Raw genomic sequence first — 23,708 nt, 5'->3', positions numbered from 1 at the left:
CCTGGGGCCCCACGGGTGGGACAGCCTCCCCCAGGAGTCAGGCCTGGTTGTGCCTCCATGTCCCCATCTGTGCAGGGGGCTGGAATGAACTTGGGGCGCTGTCTGCATGAAACCCACCTCCCGTAATACACAGAAGTGCTTAAAGCAGTATGTGCCCCTGGGCCTTGGATGTTCTTTTAAAAAAAATATCAGGATGGGGGACTTCCCTTAGCAGTCCAGTGGTTAAGATGCCAGGCTTCTAATGCAGGGGGCGCTGGTTTGATCCTTGGTGGGGGAACTAAAATTCCACATGTTTCTCAGGATGGCCAAAAAGTTATAAAAAAAAATAAATATTAAAGATGGTGACAGGTATTCTGAAGATTGCGTCTAATTGGCCCAGAGGAAGGGAAGAGGGGCGTGGGCCAGGGAGGGCGTCAGAGGCTCAGGGAGGACGGAGAACCGGGTCCACCCCTTCTCCAGAATGAGGAAGGAGGCCCAGCGTGCACCCAGGCGGCTGGCCTTTCCTCCCCGGCCCGCCCTCCCCCGAGGCGCCCACCTCATCTCTGAGCTCTTCTGCCGTCAACCTGTCGGGCCGGGCCAGGCAGGTCTGAGGATGGGCGGGGAGCCCTGAGCCAGCATCTTTTCTCCTCCTCCACCCCGGGGCTGGCACACAGGCCTAGAGAAGCTGGGCCGGCCGGTAACCCAGGCCGGGAAGCCAGGGGGTCCCTGGGGGGGCGACCCCCACGACAAGGGAGGCCCTTCCCACCGGTGCCAGGAGCCCTCCCCAGAGCCGCCGGGCTGGGGTTCCTCCCAGGGCGGGGGCGGGGGCGATGCCGCCTCGTGCCCGCTGAGGCCCTGTCATGGCTCGCTCGCTCACCTGGCGCTGCTGCCCCTGGTGTCTGACCGAGGACGAGAAGTCGGCGGCCCGGATCGACCAGGAAATCAACAAGATCCTCCTGGAGCAGAAGAAGCGCGACCGAGGGGAGCTGAAACTGCTGCTTCTGGGTGAGTCGGAGGCCACCCAGGGCGGGGCAGCCTGGGAGCCCACTTTCAGGATGAATCAACTGAGGCTCGGTTCCTCCTCCCAGGGAGGGAGCTGTGGGCCCGTTCCCTTGGCCCAGCCACCTCCTGGGCATCTGCAGGGATGGAGGTGGCTCAGTTGGGTGGCCCGACTCTGGCCTGGCTGGCCCAGCCTGCCCTACGGGCTCCTGAGTCATGAGAAGGGAATGAGCTGCCCAGCGCCGGGACCTCCAGCCTAGCCCTGTGACCGTGGAGAGTCCAGGACCCTTCCGTCCCCCTGAGGGCTTGACCTAGGTTTGTTCTGGTGGTTCATTAGGACAAGTCCCATGGTCAAAGCATGGCCAAGCACCTTTAATGGATTGATTAATTGATGGATCGGTTCATTCATTCAAGATGTACTGCATAATTCCTAGAGGTGGGGTACAACAGCAGGGAGATGGAGCGTTGTGTGTCCCTGACTTTAGGGACCTCAGCTTCTGGTGACAGAGCCAGACTGTGAGCCTATAAACTAACAAGTAGATAAAATAATTTCCGGCAGCAAGAAGAGGAGGTAAACAAAACCCTCTGTGAGGGAGCTGGGGTGATTCGGGTGTGACGGATTGGAAGGCTCTGAAGTTGTGACCTCTGAGACCTCACGTCTTATGGTCCACATGTGTCCACTCCCCCAGCCACTTTGCCCTGTGTGTGGCCCCACAGGCCTAAGCCCAGGGACCCCAACCTTGGAGGGTCTCCTGGGAATGCCTGAGCCCTGGACGAGGGCTGGGGAAGGCCCTGAGGTCCCAAATTCCCACCTGCCTGCCCTGGGACAAAGGGCAGGGCTTGGTCATCTGGATAGCCGCCCTGTCTCTTCTCCTGCTCAGTGGGAAGGGGCAGCCCTCAGCGATGGAAAGAGAGGAGAAAGTGGGGCACAGCCCCCCAGTGAAGCCATCTGAGCCTGGAAGGGGTTTTTATTTTGTTTTGGTTTTTTGACCTCGCCCTATATGGTATATGGGCTCTTAGTTCTCTGGCCAGGGATCGAACCCATGGTCCCTGATGTGGAATCTTAGGGTATTCCTTTGAGTCTTCCTTTGGAAGTCACAGGAAAGTTTTAATTAAGACTTTAATAGCTATCTCTATTCACTTTCTGAAATAACTAGGCTTTTATATATTATATGGTATTTACTATTTTTTAATACATAGAGCTACATTGGCTATTCTTTTGTGAGCTCTGGTTATTGGTATCTTCCAAATAATTTGTCTGTTTCCTTGAAGTTTTCAAGTATACAGGTGTACAATTTTTTCTAACACTCCTTTGTTATCCTTTCATGTCTGTAGGATTTGTAGTGATGTCTCTTTTTCCATTCTTTGTCTTCTCTTCCTTTTGGGGAAGCTAAGAGCTCAGTTTGGAGAAGGCAATGGCACCCCACTCCAGTACTCTTGCCTGGAAAATCCCATGGACGGAGGGGCCTGGTGGGCTGCAGTCCATGGGGGTCGCTAGGAGTTGGACACGACTGAGCGACTTCACTTTCACTTTTAACTTTCATGCATTGGAGAAGGAAATGACAACCCACTCCAGAGTTCTTGCCTGGAGAATCCCAGGGACGGGGGAGCCTGGTGGACTGCCGTCTATGGGGTCACACAGAGTTGGACACGACTGAAGTGACTTAGCAGCAGCAGCAGCAGCAGCAGGAGCTCAGTTGGGCTAGGGGTTTGTCAGTGTTAGTGATCCTTCCTTGCACATCTCAGGTTTCTCTAACCGTGCCTCAGGACCTCTGCACTTGCTGTTCTCCCTGCCAAGGGCTCTCAGCATCCCTACAAGCCTTTGCCTGGCCAGTGGGTCTCAGCTCAAGTGCCACCTCCTCAGAGACGTCTTCCCTGATTTCCCTGGCTTCAAAGTCAGACCCATCCTTCTTCCTCTGCCCAGTTTTTCTTCATAGCACTCACTTCGTGACACTCTCTCTGGTATTTTCCTGTTTCCTTTTTCACCGTCTGTCTCTCCAGTGACACAGCAAACAACACAGAGGTAGAGACCATGTCCATCTTATTCACTCCTTTGTCCTCAGCATTTTTCAGGAGTACAGTGGCCTGGTCATGAGGGCATGCTTTATAAATGAGTGAATGAATGAATGAATCCAGTTTCCGGGGTGATTTTCCCCAGAGTTATACTGTATCTTCCTAGAGCTGGTAGAGTCCTTTGCTCCACTGACTACTGGACAGCCAGCCCCAAATCAGGAAGCCACTTCTGCTCGTGGTCAGGGGGGAGGGGAGAAGGGAGATTGTTCACATGTCCAAGCACTGATGTAGCCCTGTGGACAGCCTGCTGGACTGTGGTTTCAACCACCCCCATCCAAGCCCCAAGGGCTGCCTCCACACCTGCCCTCCTTCTTAAAAACAGGAATTGAATTTAAAAGTTTTTGATTTTTTTCTGGGCGATAGTTGATCCTTTTGAGGAAGAAGCCCAAGGGACCAGGGGTCTGTCCCTGGCAGGAAGTAGTCACCACATTGAGAAGGGGGAGGAGTCTGAAGCAAACAATTAAAGTAGCCATCTCTGGGACTTCTCTGGTGGTCCAGTGGTTAAGACTCCAAGCTTCCATGGCAGGGAGTGCAGGTTTGATCCCTTTTTGTGGAACTAAGATCTTACATGCCATGCAGTGTGTCCCCTCCAATAATAATAATAATAATAATAATAATAAAGAAGCCAGCTATGTCTGTCCTATGTGAGGTGGGAACCATTCCTATCCCCAGATGGGGAAACCAAGGCCCAGAGAGGTGAAGCAACTTGTCCAAAGTCACAGAGCCAGGACTGGAGCCTAGAATTCCAGTTCCAAAGTCCACGCTGTTGACTGCCCTGTCAGATGGGGAAACTGAGGCCCAGGGAGGTGGCAGGATTGGGTCTGGAGTCTGCAGCCGGTTTGGAGGCAGAGCTGGGCATGGAAGCTGAGCTGTGTGGTCTCCAGCTGCCCGGGCCTGACCCCCTTGGCCCCAGGAGCCCCGTCTTCCAGGAGTGGATGGTGGGGTGGGGGCTGCAGTTTCCCATGGAAGGAGCCACCCAGTGTCTTGTGATGCCTGGGACTTGGCGCAGCTCCTGGCCTCTGCATTTCCACTTCCTCCCCCGTGCCCAGGAGGAAGCGGACACTTCCCGTCTGGGCTTCGAGGCTGTGCCAGGTGGAGACAGCTCTCCTACGTCTTTCGGCGTCATTTGGGGAGCTTCCTGAACCATACCACGAGAGGCTCCTGAATCCTCAGTGATTCTAGGAGTAATGGCTGCAAAGGTGAAGTGTTTCAGACTTCAGGTTGGGACTCACACGTGAGTCATGAAACCCAAGTTCTGGGTGGCAACCAGGCTTTTTTTTTTTTCTTTAACGAAACAGTGCATCCCAACAAAATTAACTGTTGCTTGGTGAGATCTCTGTTTGTGCTCGCAGAGGAGCAGCCCAGAGGAAGGTCAAAGAATGTAGTTCCCGGCCGTAGGTCTCACTGCCATTTTGGCAGCACCCAGAGAAGCCGATGAGCTTCGGAGTGTGTGGAGAAAAATCCTATTAACTGATATTTTGATGATGCCTGACTCAGCCTACCATCCACATCCTGTTTTGTTGGTGAAGGATCCACAAGGGTTTGTTTTTACTCCTCTGCTTCTCCATTAGCTGTGTGACCTTGGGAAAGTCACTGCACCTCTCTGAGCCCCCATGTCTCCACTGTGAATGGGAACACAGCAGGAATGTTTGTGAGGATCCACCAAGGTCAGTCAGAGAGGACCTGGGCTCAGGGCTTGGCAGATGCTAAGACTTAAATCTTTGTTGCTGGGAAGACACGAATGATGACAATGATTCATGCAGCACCTGGGGAATTTCCCAGAATGATCATGAAAGAGCCCAAGAACTCTGGACTCAAAACTGTGTTTTAGTCCCAATCTGGCCACTCACCAACTGCAGGACCCCACCAATCTGGGACTCAGTTCTTCCACCTGAAAAGTGGAGCCAAGGGCCATTGTTCTTGTGGGCTTGGGGGAGCTGGGGCATGGACCCCCCCACCAGACTACCCAGGTAGTACAGTGGTTAGGACTCCTCGCTTCCATTGCAGGGGAAGTAGGGTCAATGCCTGGTTGGAGAACTAAGGTCCCACATGCCACGTGATATGCCAAATAAATAGAGCTGTTAAAAAGCAGAGACCAGCCCACCTCTCCAGGTTTCCCAGTGGGAGGTGAGGTTGTGGGTTTATCTCACCGACTGTGATAGTCAGATATCCCACTGCAGGAATATTTAGTGAGTTTGATGTATCTCTGTCCTGAAACCCAAGGAATTTCAGAATCTGAGACAGGTGGCTCCTGACTGAAGGGGTGGTGTCTGTTTGTTGTTAATTTGTTTATAGTAAACATTTAACTTATTTAATCGTTGGCCATGCTGCATGGCATGCGGGATCTTAGTTCTTCATCCAGGGATCGAACCCATGCCCCCTGCATTGGAAGCACAGAATCTTAACCACCGGACCACCAGGAAAGTCCTGGAAACTTTTTATTTTGGAATCACTTTCAATGGACAAAAACGTGGCAAAGACTGCACAGAGAATTCCCAACTTCTGAACAGCTTCCTCTATGATGACTTCTTACATAAGTGCCCTGGGCTGTCATAGCTGAGATATTAACGTGGGAACTGTACCCTTAAGTTTCTGTGAACTCAACTCCAAACTTTAGATATCACTGGTTTTTCCACAAATACCCTTTTCTCATTTCAGCCTCCAATGCAGTATCTCACCTGGCGTTTGAGGGGTTTTCCCCCCACTTTCTTAACTTTACATTTTGAAATGCTTTCAGAGTTTCAGAAAAGTTGTACTGGATTCTCCTGAAAATGTTAATATTTTATCTCATGCCCTTTATTCCCTCTCCATACACATACACATATACACTATATATATGTGTGTGTATATATTTGTAATTTACATGATGTATGTCTATAGCTTACTTGCTATATATTTATTTTTTAAAATGCAATTGCATTTAAAAATATTTATTTATTTGGCTGCTCTGGGTCTTAGTTGCAGCATATAGAATCTTTAGTTGCAGTATCAGATTATTTAGTTTTGGCACGTGGGATCTAGTTCCCTGACCAGGGATTGAACCCAGGACCCCTGCATTATGAGTGCAGAGTCTTAGCCACTGGACCACCAGAGAAGTCCCACCTTGCTATACATTTATATATTTAATACGGATATATTCATTGTTTTTTGATCCATTTGTGAGTACAGTTTCAGCCCTGATCGTTTTTTAAAATTTTATTTATTTTTAATTGGAGGATAATTACTTTTCACCTGTTTATCCTCCAAATACTTCTGTGGGTTTGGGTCCCACTAAAAGGCAAAGACCCCCAGGACGATGATGAGCGGCTGACGCATGTGATACAGTCTTGTCTCCATCACGTCCCACCAGTGTTTCCAGTCTCCCCATGAATGTCCTTTGGGGTAACAGAAAAGTGACTCTTTTTCTTGGATCTCAAGTGCAGTAGTGTCACCAGCCCAGCCCTCACTGCACTCAAATGTGCGGGGGCAGGGAGGGACTGGGCCCCGCCATGGGTGATATGGGGGATCACTCTCTCTTCCGCCACTTCCCACACTCCCTGCCTCCTCCCCACTATGTTCCCACTGCTCCCGGTTCCTCTTTCTGGCTCCAGCCAGGCTACCCCTTCCCTTTCTGCAGCTGGTCTCAGTTCCTCCTGCACGAGTGTCCCCCGCCCTTGGAGGGACCCCACGCCAGGGTCCCCCAGGGGCTGGCAGGGTGATGGAGGTGTGGGAGGAGGCCTCCTGGCCATGTACCTCTCACCTGGCTGTCAAGCCCATTTCACAGATGAGAAAACAGAGGCTCCAAGAGGGAGATATTGGGGCTCAGAGAGCAGCGAGCCAGGCCTTTCTCTTTGAGCTCCTGGTCCTGGGCTCTGGAAGGTTCTAGTGTTAATATCACAGACCCACTCCTGGCTTTTGGGCCATGCAACCCTGCACTCAGAAGGGCCCTGAGGGTTCATCCTGCACTTGGCCCTGGAAATTCTGTAGATGAGCCTGCAAGGAGCCTCATCCCACTCTGTTTCACTGTGAGGTTGTGTGGGTTCTGTCTCCCAAGTATCTCATGTGAATGTCCCCTTCGGTCTCACTCCACTTGGCCACCTGGGTCAGCCTGAACCATCTGGCTGGTGGGAAACCCTCCCTGTAGTAACCAGAGAGCACCTGTGAGCACCTGCGTCAGGCCCTGCCCCTCCTCTGCCCACAGCCTTCCAGGCTTCCACCTCCCTGAGGGTAAAAGCCCAAGTTCTCCTGTAGCCCACAAGCCTCTGCATGACCAGCCCCATCCCCTCCCTGCCCTCCCCTCCTCCCTCCCCCTTGCTCACTCTGCTCCAGCCACACGGGTCTCCCATCTGTTTGTCAAACACATCAGGCACCGTCCTGCCCCAGGGTCTTTGCACATGCTCTGTCCGCTGCCTGGTGCTCCCTTTCCCCACACCTTGACACGGGAGCAACCTTCTCAGCCTTCAGATCTCAACCCCAATGTTACCTCCACTGAGAAGTGTTCCATGCACTTAGCAGTAGTCACTTAATCACTCTATTTATCCTGTTGTTTTTCCTTCATAAAACTTTCTCTACCTGAAATAATTATAGCAAATAATGATAACAGTAATTATAATTATGGTAAAGACTACTACTGCTAATAGTAGTGAACAGGAATGTAACTCTTACTATATCAAAGTGCATTCTAAGCCAGGGGTCCACAGACTTTTTCTGTAAAGGGCCAGATATAAAATCGTTTTGGGCTTCCCAGGTGGCTCAGTGGTAAAGAATCTTCCTGCCATGTGGGAGACTTGGCTTCAATCCCTGGGTCAGGAGGATCCTTTAGAGAAGGAAATGGCAACCGACTCCAGTATTCTTGCTGGGAGAATCCCATGGACAGAGGAACGTGATGAGCCACAGTCCATGGGGTCTCTAAAGAGACAAGACTTAGTGACTAAACAGCACGGCACAGTAAATCTTTCCAGCTTTGCAAGCTGGAGGGTCTCTGACTGCTCAACTGTGCTGCTGTCCCAAGAAACCAGCTCTAGATAATTTATATACAACCAGGTGTGGCCATGTGCCAATTAAAACTTTATTTGCTGTGCTTAGTCGTGTCCAACTCTTTGAGACCCCATGGACCGTAACGCACCAGGCTTCTCTGTCCATGGGGATTCTCCAGGCAAGAATACTGGAGTGGGTTGCCATGCCCTTCTCCGGGGGAATCTTCCTGACCCAGGGATCAAACCCAGGTCTCCCGTAATGCAGGAGGATTCCTTACCATCTGAGCCACCAGGAAAGCTCATGAATACTGGAATGGGTAGCCTATCCCTTCTCCAGGGGATCTTCCCTACCCAGAAGTCAAACGGGGTCTCCTGAATTTCAAGTGGATTCTTTACCAGCTGAGCTACCAGGGAAGCCCAGAACTTTATTTACTGACTCTGAAACCTGAATTTCATGTAATTTTCAGGTGTCATCAAACAGCGTCTAGATTCCTCTCAGCCATGAAAAAATGCAAAAACTAACCATTTAAAAACTGTAAAAATTGTAATCGTGAAAATAACTAGAAATGTAAAAACCATGCACACTGTAAAAATTTGCTGGCCACGCAAAAACAGGTGGCTGTCAGGAATTCCCTGGAGGTCCAGTGGTTAGGACTCCACACTTTGACTGTCGAGGGCCTGGTTCAATCCTTGGTTGGGGAACTGAGATCCCACAAGCCATGCAGCTCAGCCAAAAACAAAATGCAAACAACACCAAAAACAGGGACTTCCCCAGGGGAGTCTAGTGGGTAAGACATCAACCTCACAATGTAGGGGACCTCGGTTTGACTTCTGGTCGGGGAACTAGATCCGCCATGCTGCCAAGAAGACCCAGCATAGCCAAATAAATAATAATCATGAAACAGAAAATCAAATCAAATCAAACAAAAATGAAACAAAAACAGGCACTGACAAGGTTTGTCCGAGGGCCAGTGGTTTGTTGACCCTCCAGGACTACGTTTTCATGAACCAGTTTAACCCTCACGCCACCCAGCAAACCACGTTTTACAGGTGGAGACACAAACACCAGGGCCGTGAAGGTGCTCACCCAGGGTCATGGAGCCGGGATGTGAGCCCCATTGCCCGGGGGTGGCGGGTGCCAGGTGGCGGGAGCCCCCCGGGGGCTGAGCTGACCATGGTGGCCGTTTCCCCAGGTCCCGGGGAGAGTGGAAAGAGCACGTTTATCAAACAGATGCGTATCATCCATGGGGCGGGCTACTCGGAGGAGGACCGAAAGAACTTCCGGCCCCTAGTCTACCAGAACATCTTCATATCCATGAGGAGCATGATCGAAGCTATGGAACGGCTACAGATCCCCTTCAGCTGGCCCGAGAGCAAGGTGAGCCCTGTGGGGAGGGGGCTCCCTTAGGGCGTCCAGGTGGGACCGCATCCCCTCAGATCGCCTAAGTTCTTAAGAACCGCCTCCTCCAAGGTTTCTTGGGATCCTGGTGTGCATGTAAGGCAGCTTAGCACCAGCTGGTGGCTCAGTAGGTAAAGAATCCGCCTGCAATGCAGGAGACCTGGGTTCGATCCCTTGGTCACGAAGATTCCCCCGGAGAAGGGCATGGCAACCCACTCCAGTATTCTTGCCTGGGAAATCCCACAGCCAAAGGCGCCTGGTGAGTTACAGTCCATGGGGTTGCAAAGAGCTGGACAGGGCTGAGAGGCTAAACAGTTTCAATTTCAGCACCAGCATGTGCCCCCACCTCAAGGGTTCCCCCGTGGACCCCCAAGGCTCAATCATCTCTCCCTCGGACCTTATGATGCCTGGTAGGAGTCCTGAGTGGGCATATGTTTTGTTCTAGAAGTATTATTATGGTGGACTGGTTCCTGAGCCCTGCCCCACCCTGCTGAGGGAACAGTGCTATGCAGACCATGTGTCACATCACCCCTCTTTTTATATTTCATTTTATTTTATTTTTGGCTGTACCAGACCGCGTGTGGGATCTTAGTTCCCTGACCAGGGATCAAACTTGCACCTCCTGCATTGGAAGCAAGGAGTCTTAACCACTGGAACACCAGGGAAGTCTCCACTCTTCTTTTTAAAGATTTTATTGTATGAAGAACATTCCACATGAAATCTACTCTCTTAACAAATTTTAAGTGCACAATACAGTATCAGTAACTGCAGATACAATGTCATAAAGAAAGAATTCTAGAAGGCGTTCCCCTTGACTAAGAGAAACTTTATTTATATCAACCCCCAACCCATCCCCTCAGCCCATTCCATTCCCTGTGTCCGTGCACTTGCTGCTTCCAGATTCTTTGTGTAAGTAGAATCAGGCAGGATCTGTCCTATGACTGGCTTATCTCACTTAAAATAATGTTCTCAAGGTTTATCCGCCTTGTCCTCTGTTGCAGAATTTACTTCTCTTTAAAGGCTGCATAGTAGTCCCTATATCTACATCCTTATTCATTCATCCATCGATGGGCATTTAGGTTCTTTCCACATCTTGGCTACTGTCAGTAACGCTGGGATGAGCCTGAAAGTGCAGATATCTTTTCAAGATCCTGATTTCATACCCAGGAGTGGAATTTCTGGATCATATGGTAGCTCTATGTTTAAAAAACAAATTATTTGCTTATTTATTTTTTTGGCTGCTGCACACAGCCTGTGAGATCTTAGTTCCCTGACCAGAAATTGAATCTGGACCCTCGGCAGTAAAAGTGTGGAATATTAACCACTGGGCTGCCAGGGAATTCCTGGTGGCTCTATTTTTAATTTGGGGGGAGCTTCCAAACTGTTTTCCACAGTGGCTGTACCAGTTTACGTTCTCCCCAGCAGCATACACAGCTCCTGACCCCTAAGGCCTCAGGGTTGGTTCACTATGAGTCTTCTCTCCTTAGCTTGCAGACGGCTGTCCTCTGTATCCTCACATGGCCATCCTTCGGTTGTGTTTGTGTCCCAATCTCTTCTTATAAGGGCACTCCGGACTAGGGCCACCTTCATGACCTCCTGGTAGCTTAATTACCTCTATAAAAAGATAATTCAAACATAAACAAGAGCGCCTGCTTCCGGTGCAAAGAAAAGCGGACAGATGGAGCAGAGGTTGCTGTCCCGTGCAGGGTCACCCGAACTGGCGCTCCTTGCGCGTGCGCCCCTGCTGCCCCTGCGGCCTGCAGACACGCGCGCCAAGGGGGCAGAGACGGCAGGAGGGCAGCCCCGCCCCCCGCCGCCCTGTCCTGCTGCTCTGACCCGCCCCGTCCGTCCCTTCCCAGCACCACGCCAGTGTGATCATGAGCCAGGACCCCTACAAGGTGACCAAATTCGAGAAGCGCCACGCTGTGGCCATGCAGTGGCTGTGGGAGGACACCGGCATCCGCGCCTGCTATGAGCGCCGGCGAGAGTTCCACCTGCTTGACTCGGCTGTGTAGTGAGTCTGGGGTCCGCGGGCTGGGTAAAGGACCAAAGTCTGGGGCGGGAGGCTGTGCCTGGACAGTCTGAGGAGACCCATTCCCAGGGAGCCAAGCAGGCAGAGCGGCCCCAAGGCTGGTCGGCTTCCACTGCGGGGGTGCTGTGGGTGGTCTTGACTCCCAGGTAAGGGTGTTCCTGGGGTGACGTTGCTCACAGGTGACTCAGTTCCTGGGGTGCACTGTTACTAGGGTGACACAGCTCCTGGGGTGACACCGTTTCTGGGGTGATGGCACCTCGAAGGTGACTATTCTAGGATGACATTGCCCTGGGGTGACACCGTTTCTGGCGTGAGACCATTTCTGGGGTGATGTTGTCCTGGGCTCAACGCTGGCTTCTAGTCCTCAAGGGTATCACTGCTCTTGTGGCAGTGACACACCTGGGGTGACACCCTCCCCAGAGAGACACACTGCCCTGAGGGTGAAGCTGCTTCTCCCTGAGGCTCCTGTGGCCTCAGGCTGTGCTCCTCAGCCACCTGGGACCCACAGAAATGCTGGCCTCTCTCTGGGGGCTCTCCTCCCCCAGCAGGGTCCTCATGGGGCCCTGGGTCAGGGGAAATCTGAGAAGTAAAGGGAGGTTGCAAGGCCATCACTCAGGTCTTCCGGTTCCACAGCTACTTGTCGAATCTGGACCGTATCACGGAAGAGGGCTACATACCTACCGCACAGGACGTGCTCCGCAGCCGCATGCCTACCACCGGGATCAACGAGTACTGCTTCTCCGTGCAGAAAACCAACCTGAGGTGAGCACAGAGCTTGGAAGCTCTTGTAGGAGGGCCAAAGGAACTGCAGCGCTGAGGGCTGAGTAGGAGTTGTCTGTCCCAGCCCACAAAGGGCCTGTCAGGCTGGAGGAGGCAAAGCTGGGTATAGACATCTCCATCCCCCCATGGAGTCAGGACTGGGACCTGGAAGGGCCCACACATAGCCCCCAGAGTTCTGGGAGGGGAAGTCTTTCTGGAGGAGGAGGCATTGGTCTTAGGGCATTGAAGAATGATTAGGAGTTCACTAGAGCTATGGGGTGATGGGAAGGAGGAGACAGAGACTGTGCGGTCAGGGCTAGATCAGAGGGATTGATTTGGAGCTGGGGAAGCTCAGGGGGTGATCCCTCTAGTGATCAATGAGGGGTTCAGGCTGGGCGTTAGGAGACCCAGGAGGAGGCAGGAGCCATGGTTCAGGCAGACAGGGTTGGGAAAGGTCTGGGCAGTGGCCACGAGCATGGAAATGATGGAATGGTGCAAGAAATGTTTCTGATGTAGAATGGGTGAGTGTGGGAATTAGAGCAGGCAGTCAAAAATGACTTGCTGTGAGTTTCCCATCAAGATGATGGTGTAGATGGTAAAAACCACTGTGGTGGTGGTAGAGAGGGAGGTGTTAGAAAAGCCAATGGAGTTATCTGGGGGCAGGTTGGGTCTGAGGAGTCTGGGACATCTGGGAGATGGCTGGGTGCAAACAGGCCTGAGCTGGAAGACAGAGAAGTGTGGGGGTCCCGTGCAGCCAAGAATGGTCCATGCAGAGCCATGACCAGTGTCAAAGACCAAGAAAAGGTCAAAGAGACGAGCAACTTCTGGAATTGGCCTTTAGAGAATCTTCAACGACCTTAGCAAGATGGTGACAGAGAGCTGTGCAGGTGTGCCTGAGAACCTCCAGTGTTCAACCCACTCATGTTGACCTCTTGTTTCCTTGAATGGCCCTCCCTCTTGGCTCCATGCTTTTGAAACAAGAAGGTTCATAATTTACTGTTTGCATTTGGGTCTCCTCCACTAGATGGAGAGCCCCTTGAAGTTACAGCTTGAGACTGATTCTACTGCTTCTCTGATTGATATATTATGTGATATTGAGTGAGTGTGTGTGCTCAGTCGCTTCAGTCGTGTCCAACTCTCTGCGACTCCCTGAACTGTAGCCCTCCAGGTTCCTCTGTCCGTGGGATTTTTCTGACAAGAATACAGGAGTGTGTTGCCATGCCCTCCTCTATGTGATCTTTCCAATCCAGGGATTCAATCCACGTCTCCTTTGTCTCCTGCATTGCAGGTGTATTCTTGACTATTGAGCCATTGGGGAAGCCATCGCTTCTCTACTGATAATCAACTGAATGTCAGAGTGCAACTTTGTATATATGAGTGTATGGTTGGAAAGATAGAAGAATGGATGGGTGGATGGATGGGTAGATAGATGGGTGGATAGATGGATGGAAGGTTGGATGGATGAAGGGATGAGTGAATGGATGAGTGGATTGTTGGGTTGGTGAATGGATAGATGGATAGGTAGGTGGATAGATGGATCAATGGGTGGCTGTATGAGTGGATAGATGGATAGATAGATGGATGAATGCATGAATGGTTGGGTAAATATGTGGACAGATGGGTGACTAGATGGGTGGGTGGAAAGATGGATAAATGAGGAGGTGGGTGGATGGATGAACAGGTGGATGGGTGAGTTGGTGAAAGTTTAGGAGTAGAAGTAGTGGTTGGGGAAGTTCAGAGGAAAGACTGGGTGGAGGAGGGGAATTTTCAGAAGGGGAAACTTAAGTCCATTCTCAAGGCAAAGGTGAGGGCTCAGAGGAAAGGGAGACTCTGAGCTGGGAGGCTGGAGAGTAAGTGAACCCCACAGCTGTCTCAGCCCCTGGAGCCCCATTTGAAGCCACTGCCTCCCCCATATGACCCTGGACACAGGGTCTGAGGGAATCTGGGGATCACCAGAAAGGCCGGTTTTGGGACTCAGGAGCCTCAGGCACCAGTCTGGATTCTCCTCCTGTACATCAGGGCAAGTCTTTTCTTGCTCTGAGGCTTCTGGCATTTCCTGCCTGCTGCCTGAGAAATGGTCGTATCCCCGGGTAAATGACACAGGGTTTGTTATCAGCGACCCATATTTCTTAGAAGAGACAACAGGAAGGCGGGAGGGCTCAGGTTTTTGTTGTGGTGTGTCTGGGGGTGGAGGCGAACACTCGTCCTGGGACGCAAACAAAGGGGATGGCTCTTGTCCATCAGTGTGGCTGCTGGAAGCTCCCATGGTCACCCAGAACACAGCCAAGGGAAAACTGAGTTCTGGAGACATTTTGCAACTTCCCCTGGGTCATCAGTCAACAGGGCAGGCTGAGGATGTGTCCAATCAGCTGTCCTCTACTGTGGGGTAGAAGGCAGCCCAGTGCAACAGAAGTTCAGGATAGTCCCCTCTCCTCTCTGTACTTACAGTTTTCTCATCTGTAAAATGGGTATATAGTGATGCCTACCCCATGGGGTGAAAGGCAGTCACACACAGGTGGCTAGCATCTATTCTTGCTGCTATTAATGTTGATTGTGGCATGTCCCAGCCATGACTGGGGTCTGGGGTGCCATGTCTCAGGGTCCCTGATTGGGTCTGAACTCTGACAGGAGATGGTTTCCCCGCAGGATCGTGGACGTCGGGGGCCAGAAGTCAGAACGCAAGAAGTGGATCCACTGCTTTGAGAACGTGATTGCCCTCATCTACCTGGCCTCACTGAGTGAATATGACCAGTGTTTGGAGGAAAACAACCAGGAGGTGAGCTGCCACTGGGGATGTGGGGGTGCTGTCTCCCCTACCCTCTTACTCACTCCTTGGCCCAGGGACCCTCAACTGAGCAGGAAAGCCTACCGCCACTCTTGAGGGAGTCTTTGTGTGTCTGGCGTGGCTTTGAGCTTCACCGTCCACTCTTTTGTGGCCAGACCATTGAACCCCAATGCACAGATCCACAAGTATTTGTGAGACAAGGACCCTGGGGACACACACACACACACACACACACACAGTTGGATACTCAAGCTTCAAGGCACACCACCCTATTCCCACACCCTGCAGCACAGTGTGTGTGTCCTGGGAGTATGGGTCATGCTGTGGTAATGGGGCTATGTCCTGTTTTTATTCAGGATTCTTCTCCTTTTCATGAATTCTTCTCCTAATTTAGCTTCCCTAGTGGCTCAGCGGTAAAGAATCCACTTGCAATGCAAGAGATGCAGGAGATGCGGGTTGAATTCCTGGTTCGGGAAGATCCCCTGGAGGAGGAAATGGCAACCCACTCCAGTATCCTTGCCTGGGAGATCCCATGGACAGAAGAGCCTGGCGGGCTACAGTCCATGGGGTCACAAAGAGTCAGACACGACCAAAGCGACTGAGCACGGTGAAGGTTGGGCACACTATTATCTCTGACATGTGCACTTTTCAGAGTTAAAGTTTCACATAGACAGTTTCAGGATCCAAGGGTCAGGTGTTATAATTTGTACTTTCGGGTTAAGTCAGATAGAATCAAACTGAGTCAGATAGAATCAATTTGAGGTCATTCTGACACAGATCTTGCTTGAACTGAGCCACACATGATGTCCCACTTTGCTTGGGCTGCTGTGATGAAGTCCCACAAACTGGGAGGTAGGGCTGGTACATGGGGAGTGGGTGGTGGAGCTGAAACAACAGAAATTTATTGTCTCATGGTCCTGGAGGCCAGAAATCTGAGGTCAAGGTGTCAGTGGGGCTGTTTCCTTCTGACCCTGTGAAAGAGAATCTGTTCCAGGCTCTCCCAACTTCTGGTGTGCTGACAATCTTTGGGATCCCTTGACTGGAGAAGACACCACACCATTTATGCCTCCATCTTCACATGGCCATCTCCCTGAGTCCTATTTTAAAAAATAATTTTAAAACTTTTTTGGCTATGCTGCATGGCATGTGAGATCTTAGTTCCCCAACCAGGGATGGAACCCTTGCCCCCTGCATTGTAAACACAGAGTCTTAACCACTGGGCCACCAGGGAAGTCCTTTGATTTCCCCTTTTTATAAGGACATTGGAGTCAGAGCCCACCCTACTCCAGTGTGACCGATTCTTAACTAATTACATCTTCAAAGACCCTATTTCCAAATCAGGTCTCATTCTGAATTTCCAGGTGGACATGAGTTTGGGGGTGGGGTACACTAGCCCAACGTACAGGCACAAAACAATCTTGGGCATACACAGGCAGCTGGCCCCACTGCCCTGAGTCCCAGCCTGGCGGGAACTGGGGAGCCTCAAGCTGCTGGATGGTGGGCTGCCAGCCCCCATCTCCACCTGCGGGGAGGGCTCCTGTTCAGGACGAGCATCCATCTGGATCCATGACCAGCCTGTGCCTCCCAACCCAGAACCGAATGAAGGAGAGTCTGGCCCTGTTTGGGACCATCCTGGAACTGCCCTGGTTCAAAAGCACTTCCGTCATCCTCTTCCTCAACAAAACCGACATCCTGGAGGAGAAGATCCCCACATCTCACCTGGCTACCTACTTCCCCAGTTTCCGGGGTGAGTGGTTCTAGAACTTTCTATACCCTTCACTTTCCAAAAGCAGCTCCCAAGAGAGACAGTGGTTCAGGCCACACCTCAGCCTGGAGTCACTGGGGTTCCAAGTGCAGTCAGACAGACCTGAGTTCCAGACCCATCTCTGATCTCTGCCGGAGACCTCTGAGTCTCAGCTTCCACCTCCGTTGAATGGGGAGACGGTAACAGAAGCCTTAACACTGGGTGCTGAAAGCAGCAGAAATTTCCCCCTCATCGTTTAGGAGGCCAGAAGTCTGAATCAGGCCTCCCTCCTGATTTCTGACGGTCACCTGTAATCCTTAGCATTCCGTGACTTGTAGTTGCATGTCTCCAATCTCTACCTCTGTTACCACGTGACTCTCTGTCTCTGGTTGTCTCTTCTCTTCTTTCTTTGTTCTTGGCTGTGCTGGGTCTTTGTCGCTGCATGTGGGCTTTCTCTCGTTGTAGGGAGTGGGGGCTATTCTTCGTTGTGGTGCACAGGCTTCTTATTGTGGTGGCTTCTCTCGTTGTGAAGCATAGGCTATAGGTGCATGGGCTTCAGTAGTTGTGGCTTATGGGCCCTAGAGCTCAGGCTTAGATGCCCTGCGGCAAGTGGAATCTTCCCAGACCAGGGATCGAACCCATGTCCCCCTGCACCGGCAGGCGGATTCTTATTCACTGTGCCACCAAAGAAGTCCCCATTTCTTCTCTTCTTACAAGGACACCAGTCATTGGGTTTAGGACATGACCTAACCTAGTGTGATCTCATTTTAGCTTAAAACGCACGTCCAAAACCCACTATGTGTAAATAAGGTCATATTCTGAGATTCTGAGTGGACATGGATTTGGTGTATCACCAAATTGTGAGTTTTGTGTATTCATCCTAATACACAATCAACCACAGTAAGTGAAACCCTTAGCATGAGCTTGGTGTGTAAGTCTTGATGATGTCACCACAGGTGTGCAGGGAAGGCAATGGCACCCCACTCCAGTACTCTTGCCTGGAAAATCCCATGGATGGAGGAACCTGGTAGGCTGCAGTCCATGGGGTGGCTAAGAGTCGAACACGACTTCACTTTCACTTTTCACTTTTATGCATTGGAGAAGGAAATGGCAACCCACTCCACTGTTCTTGCCTGGAGAATCCCAGGGACAGGGGAGCCTGGTGGGCTGCCATCTCTGGGGTCGCACAGAGTCGGACACGACTGAAGCGTCTTAGCAGCAGCAGCAGCAGCAGCCACAGGTGTGACCACTGGTCTGTCAGAGCCTGTGTGGCCAGTCTCACCCAATCTTACCCACAAGACTTGAGGTCTGGGTGACAGATGTCAGCTTGTTCCAGGAAGGTGGCCTGGACACTCTTCTCCCTCTTCCCCGAGCATCCCCTGGGCAGTTCGGAAGTGGGACCATGGCTTGGAGAGTTTGGATACAGGGATAAAGTAGATCGTTTTGAGGATGGTTTGTTTTCCTTCATGTCGCAGGGAACCCCCATAACTCATCCTTTTCTGCCAGCCACAGAGGCTGGAGCACCCTTTGCTAACTTCTGACTCACGGTCTTCTCTCCTCTCTACTAAATAATATTCATGACAATAATAATAAGCCAATAACAGCTAATACATCTAACACTGATGGAAGCACCCTCGTGTACTGACTTGTTAAAAATGCTTATTAAAAATCGCTGTTCAGGAGCACTCATGTCTCTCACCACTATAGAGATGGGGAAACTGAAGCACACAGAGAGGTATAGTTATTTGCCAAAAGTCACACAGCTAGTGACTGGCAGAGGCAGGATTCCCACCCAAGTTTCCTGGATCCAAAGCTGGCAGGTCGTAACCACTATGGGACCTGCCTTTATGACAGAATGATGATAGTACAGACTCCTGAAAGCTTCTCTGATTGAACACTGAGCCTTCGACATGATTGTGTTGAGTCTTCACAACACTTTAGGGAGGCCTAGGACAGTTATGATCCCTGTTTTAAACAAATGAGGAAACAGACTCTCAGAGATTAGGTGGATTAACAGATAAGGTAACCCATCTTCTAAGTCGTGGAGGCGGGTCTTGGGGGGTTCCAGAAGCCCTTGACTCACTCTCTCTCTCTCTCTCTCTCTCTATATATATATATATATGTATTTCATATATATGTGTGTCCGTGTGTATATGTATATATGTATACACACACACACAGAGTCCGACACGACTGAAGCCTCTTATCAGCTTTATACACATACTTATACGTATATTTATACACATACGTATATGAATGAGATGGGGAGGGGGTGGAAATCCCATGTGTGCCTCACCAGGGCAGCCATCCCTGCCCTTCTCTTTCATCTCCCCAGGATGTCTTTCTCTGGACCTCCAGGCTCCAAGCCCAGCTAAGAGAGAGGGTCCTTAACACGGTTGTGTGCAGTCTCAGACACCAGCCTCATTGGTCCATTCCAGGCCATGTGACCCAAATGAGCCTACCCCTGAGGATCCTACTGGCTGGGCCTCAGTCTTGTGAATGGCTAGAAACACAAAAGATGGTGGAGGCTGGCAGGCACCCTGCCGGATGGTTCCTGCAGCCCCGATGTTGTCCAGAGTCTACCTTGGTCCCAGGAGGGAGGGACTCTCACCTGCCACACGAGCCGCGTGCTCTGACTGCCCACCCTTGTCCCCAGGCCCCAAGCAGGACGCGGAGGCAGCCAAGAAGTTCATTCTGGACATGTACACCCGCATGTATGCCGGCTGCGTGGACGGTGCCGACGGGGGAAGGAAGGGCCCGCGCTCCCGCCGCCTCTTCAGCCACTACACGTGCGCCACGGACACCCAGAACATCCGCAAGGTTTTCAAGGACGTACGGGACTCGGTCTTGGCCCGCTACCTGGACGAGATCAACCTGCTCTGACCCAGGCCCGCCGCTCCGAACTCGGACCCGCGAGGGGCAAGTGGAACCTGCGGGCAGTGGGCGCGGGGTGGGCCGGCGCTCAGCTAGCCCAGATGCCCCATGTCGCTCCAGCCCCAGACCCAGGTAGAGGAAGGACCACGAGTGAGCCGGCGTGGAAGGCCGGTCGCTATCCCTTTCCTTCTCCGCCCCTCGTCAGGACAGCCTCTGGATCCCCTGTCCCTTGACTCAGTTTACCTCCTCGGAGAGAAAACACAGTGGCCGTTTAGGAGGACAAGGTGCAGGAAAGGGTGAAAAGAGCAAGGGATCCAGGACTTGGGTGGGTGGGGCTCTCTCAGGACCCCCACCTATAGGCATGTCCTCTCAGGCAGAGACCCTTTGGGGCTTCTGTGCCAGTCCCGGGATGAGGGGAGTGGTCCTTCATGCCGGGGACGCGGGATCTGGCTCCCCCTAGCGGACAGGAACCGATATCCCAGCCTGAGGTCTGGGGAACTCAGGGACTTCCGTTTTCTTAGGAGAAAGAGACACCCTTTCAGAGCCTCTTGGCTCAAAGTGTGTCTTGCCTCGGTTTGCAGATGAAGGAAACCGAGGTCCACAGGCATCCGCCTTCCTTCCCAGGCTGGAAGCCGGGAGCACTGCATCTTACAACCTTCTGTATTTATTCCCTCACCTTCTGCATGGCCCCTTGCAGGGTGGACATTAAAGAAATGACATTCTGGAGACCTTTGGTTTCTTAGGGGCGTCCTGTTTAACACCCCACCCCCCCAGCCCTGGCCCCCACTGTCCTATCGCAAGTCTCCTGTCCCGGACAGGGTAGCAACATGGCAAAGGAAGGAAAAAGTTCTACTTGTCCATCCGCTGTGCAGGGCACGGAACACAGAGCTGTGCGGGACTGTGTGCACTTTAAGCCAGGAAGTGAAGTCTAGCCTCTCTGTGTGACCATGGGGTCGTATTAGCGGGCCCTCTGTTGCTACTCACCCAAAATTCCAGCAGCAGCCACCAGCCATCTCTGATGGAGACAATGATGACTCTACTCACCATATCCTGGTCTCAGGGCAGCCCCATGTGGCACAAATCTCATTGCCCCCATTTTACAGATGAGGAAACTGAGGCACATGAGAAACTGAATAATTTGACTAAGGCTACACACCTGAAGATGGCTGAGCCAAGACTCTATTATTCATTCAACAGTTTTGTGGTTTCTTTTTAAAAATTTTTTCCTGCATCGTGCAGTGTGGGTGATCTTAGGTCCCCTACCAGGGATTGAACCCGTGCTCTCTGCAGTGAATGCCCAGAATCTTAACCAATGGACCACCAAGGAAGTCTGTTGTTTTTTAATTTTTTTTAATTAACTATTTTTTAAAAATAGTCTTAGGTTTATAGAAAAATTGTGAATACAGAGTTGCCTTATAAAACCACATCTGATTTCCCATATTATTAATATATTAATATGGTATGGTGGCTTAGATGGTAAAGAATCTACCTGCAATGCCGGAGACATGGGTTCAATCTCCCGGTTAGGAAGATCCCCTAGAGAAGAGAATGGCAAGCCACTCCAGTATTCTTACCTGGAGAATCCCATGGACAGAGGAGCCTGGCAGGCTACAGTCCATGGGGTCACGAGTGATTAACACACACAAACATTGAAACATTATTAACTGAAGTCTACTCTATATTCTGATTTCCTGTTTTCCCCTAATGCCCTTTTTCTGTCCTGGGACACCATCCAGGATCCCTCATGACATTTTGTCATCACATCTCTTTAAGGTCCTCTGTGCTGGGATGGTTTCTCAGACTCTCCTTGTCTTTGATGACCTTGACCATTTTGAAGAGTGCTGGTCAGCTCTGTGGCTTGTCCAGGGCTCCAGTAATGAAGTACCCCAGACAGAGGGACTTAAAACCACAGAAATGTAATCTCTCAGAGTTCTGGAGGCAGCGTCTGAGACTGAGGCTCCAGGGGAAGGTCCTTCCTGTCTCTTCCCGCTTCTGGTGGCTCTGTGTGTCCCTTGGCTTGTGGCAGTATCCCTCCAGTCTCTGCCTCTGTCCCTACATGGCCGTTTCTTCTTGTGTGTGTCTGTGTCCAATTTTGCTCTTCTTACAGAGACATCCGGAGAAGGAAATGGCAACCCAATGCAGTATTCTTGCCTGGAGAATTCCATGGACAGAGGAGCCTGGTGGGCTACAGTCCATGGGGTCACAAAGAGTCAGACACAACTGATTGACTGAACAACAACAGAGACACCAGTCATACTGAATTAGATGAACCTGACCTCATTCTAACTTGATTGTATCTGCAATGATCCTATTTCCAAAGAAGGTCGTATTCCCAGATACCATACCTGGGTTAGGACCTCAGCTGTCTCCCAGCAGGTGTTTGGCCAGACGTCCTTTAGTTGTTTTGTCTAATGTTTTTTCTTGTGATTAGACTGAAGTTTAATTTTTTGACCAGGAGAGCAGAGAGGTGAAGAAAATTTTGGCCCATTATAGCAAGAGTGCAGGCATGTGTGCTAAGGCACTTCTGTTGTGTCTGACTCTTTGTAGACTGCAGGCTTCTCTGTCCATGGGATTTTCCAGGCAAGAATACTGGAGTGGGCTGCCATGCCCTCCTCCAGGAGATCTTCCTGACCCAGGGATTGAACCCTCATCTCTTACATCTCCTGCATTGGCAGGCAGGTTATTTACCACTAACGCCACCTGGGAAGCCCCTATAGTGAGAGTACCTGCTGTCAGCATGACCTTGGTTCCCTGTCTGAGTCAGGCACCCAACTCTTTTTAGAACCTCTCTAAGATGGAGGGACTTCTCAGTGGTTGACTCTGCATTCCAATGCATGGGGCCTGGGTTCAATCCCTGGTCAGGGAACTAAATCCCACATGTCACAACTAAGACCTGGTCCAGCCAAATAAGTAAACAAGTAAGTAAATAAATTTTTTAAAAATAAAATAAAACCTTTGAAAGATGGAAAATATCAAAGCTCCCAAAGCAGGGAGACTAGCCATTAAGACTCTCATGAGTCTGAGGCACTTTTGTTTTCATAGGCTTCTTCCTTGATAAAACAATATTTAAAATTATTTTTTACAACCCTGTTGGTAGACTGAAGGAAATCTTCAGTAGAAGTAGGTAGAAGTAGAAGAAGGTAGACAGTAGTAGAAGTAGAAGAAGGTAGACAGAAGGATGAAATCCAGACTGGGTTTGTTGTTATGTATTCATGATTAGCCTATTCATTTTCCTCTTTAGATCTTAAAAGGGAATGAAAATTAACACATTCCATGGACCCCTGAAAGTGCTGCGAGCCCTAAGCCTGAAGGCTAAGTTGACCTTGAACCTAGTACACAAACCCCGTCATCCCACGAGTGACAGTTCGTCACGCCTGTTCCATGCATATCTCTCCATCCTCCCTTCCTGCCCCTTCTGCCTCTTGAAAGTGAAAGTCCGAGTGGGTTGCCATTCCCTTCTCCAAGGGATCTTCCTGACCCAGGGATCGAACCCTCATGTCCTGCATCTCCTGCATTGCAGGCAAATTCTTTACTGTCTGAGTCACCAGAGAAATCTGCCTCTTGGTTACTTTCATTTTCCCTGATATAGTACCATTTCATTCACATCTTTTTAGAATATAAAGACTTTTCTAGGGACTCCCAGCTTCCAATGCAGAGGGCTCAGGTTCCAGCCCCTGCAGGGGAAGTAAGATCGCACATGCCTCTCATGGCACTGCCAAAAACAAGCAAAAAGACAATACCAATAAAGCTTAAAAGCACATCAGAATTGTAAAAAGCAAAAGACAAAACTCACTTCTAAAAAGAAAAAGTATAATGCAACGTGAACACGTCTAAAAAAGTTAGCAATGATCCCTGTGTATTTAATATCCACTGGGTACTCACATTTCCCCATGTGTCTTGTAAATATCTTTTCTAAAGGTTGGTTTTTTTTTTTTTGGCCCCACTGTATGGCTTGTGGGATCTTAGTTTCCCCACCAGGGATTGAATGAGGGCCCTTGGTAGTGAAAGCTCGGAGTTCTAACCACTGGACCACCAAGGGATTCCCTAAAGCTTTTCATTTTGTAATCATTTTAGTTTTACAGAAAAGTTGCAGCAATAGTGCAGAGTTC

The 23,708-nt window shown here is 50.8% G+C and overlaps 1 protein-coding gene and 1 non-coding gene across 4 annotated transcripts; one reads left to right on the top strand and one right to left on the bottom strand.

Moving 5' to 3' along the window:
* Positions 1–457: 457 nt before the first annotated feature.
* GNA15 (G protein subunit alpha 15) lies at positions 458–20,325 on the top strand. 3 transcript variants are annotated; one of them, XM_059888244.1, is made up of 7 exons: positions 458–984; positions 9,200–9,384; positions 11,265–11,419; positions 12,071–12,199; positions 14,843–14,972; positions 16,575–16,728; positions 19,061–19,375. In XM_059888244.1, exons 1-7 carry the CDS (start codon positions 840–842, stop codon positions 19,114–19,116), a joined length of 954 nt encoding a protein of 317 aa, XP_059744227.1. In that variant the 5' UTR covers positions 458–839; the 3' UTR covers positions 19,117–19,375. The 3 variants fall into 3 exon arrangements, with proteins under 3 accessions (XP_059744227.1, NP_001179643.1, XP_059744228.1); NM_001192714.2 differs by lacking the exon at positions 19,061–19,375 and adding an exon at positions 19,382–20,324 and having other exon boundaries at positions 471–984; XM_059888245.1 differs by lacking the exons at positions 458–984; positions 19,061–19,375 and adding exons at positions 1,003–4,591; positions 19,382–20,325.
* On the bottom strand, positions 6,073–6,145 carry TRNAM-CAU (transfer RNA methionine (anticodon CAU)). The gene has a single exon. It is a non-coding gene; the product is annotated as a tRNA-Met (tRNA).
* Positions 20,326–23,708: the final 3,383 nt, after the last annotated feature.

The sequence above is a fragment of the Bos taurus genome, chromosome 7 (assembly GCF_002263795.3).
Source record: "Bos taurus isolate L1 Dominette 01449 registration number 42190680 breed Hereford chromosome 7, ARS-UCD2.0, whole genome shotgun sequence".
In the NCBI taxonomy this organism is placed as follows: domain Eukaryota; kingdom Metazoa; phylum Chordata; class Mammalia; order Artiodactyla; family Bovidae; genus Bos; species Bos taurus.
Note: the sequence above shows the minus strand (reverse complement) of the source record. Positions and strands in the feature narration are given on the sequence as shown.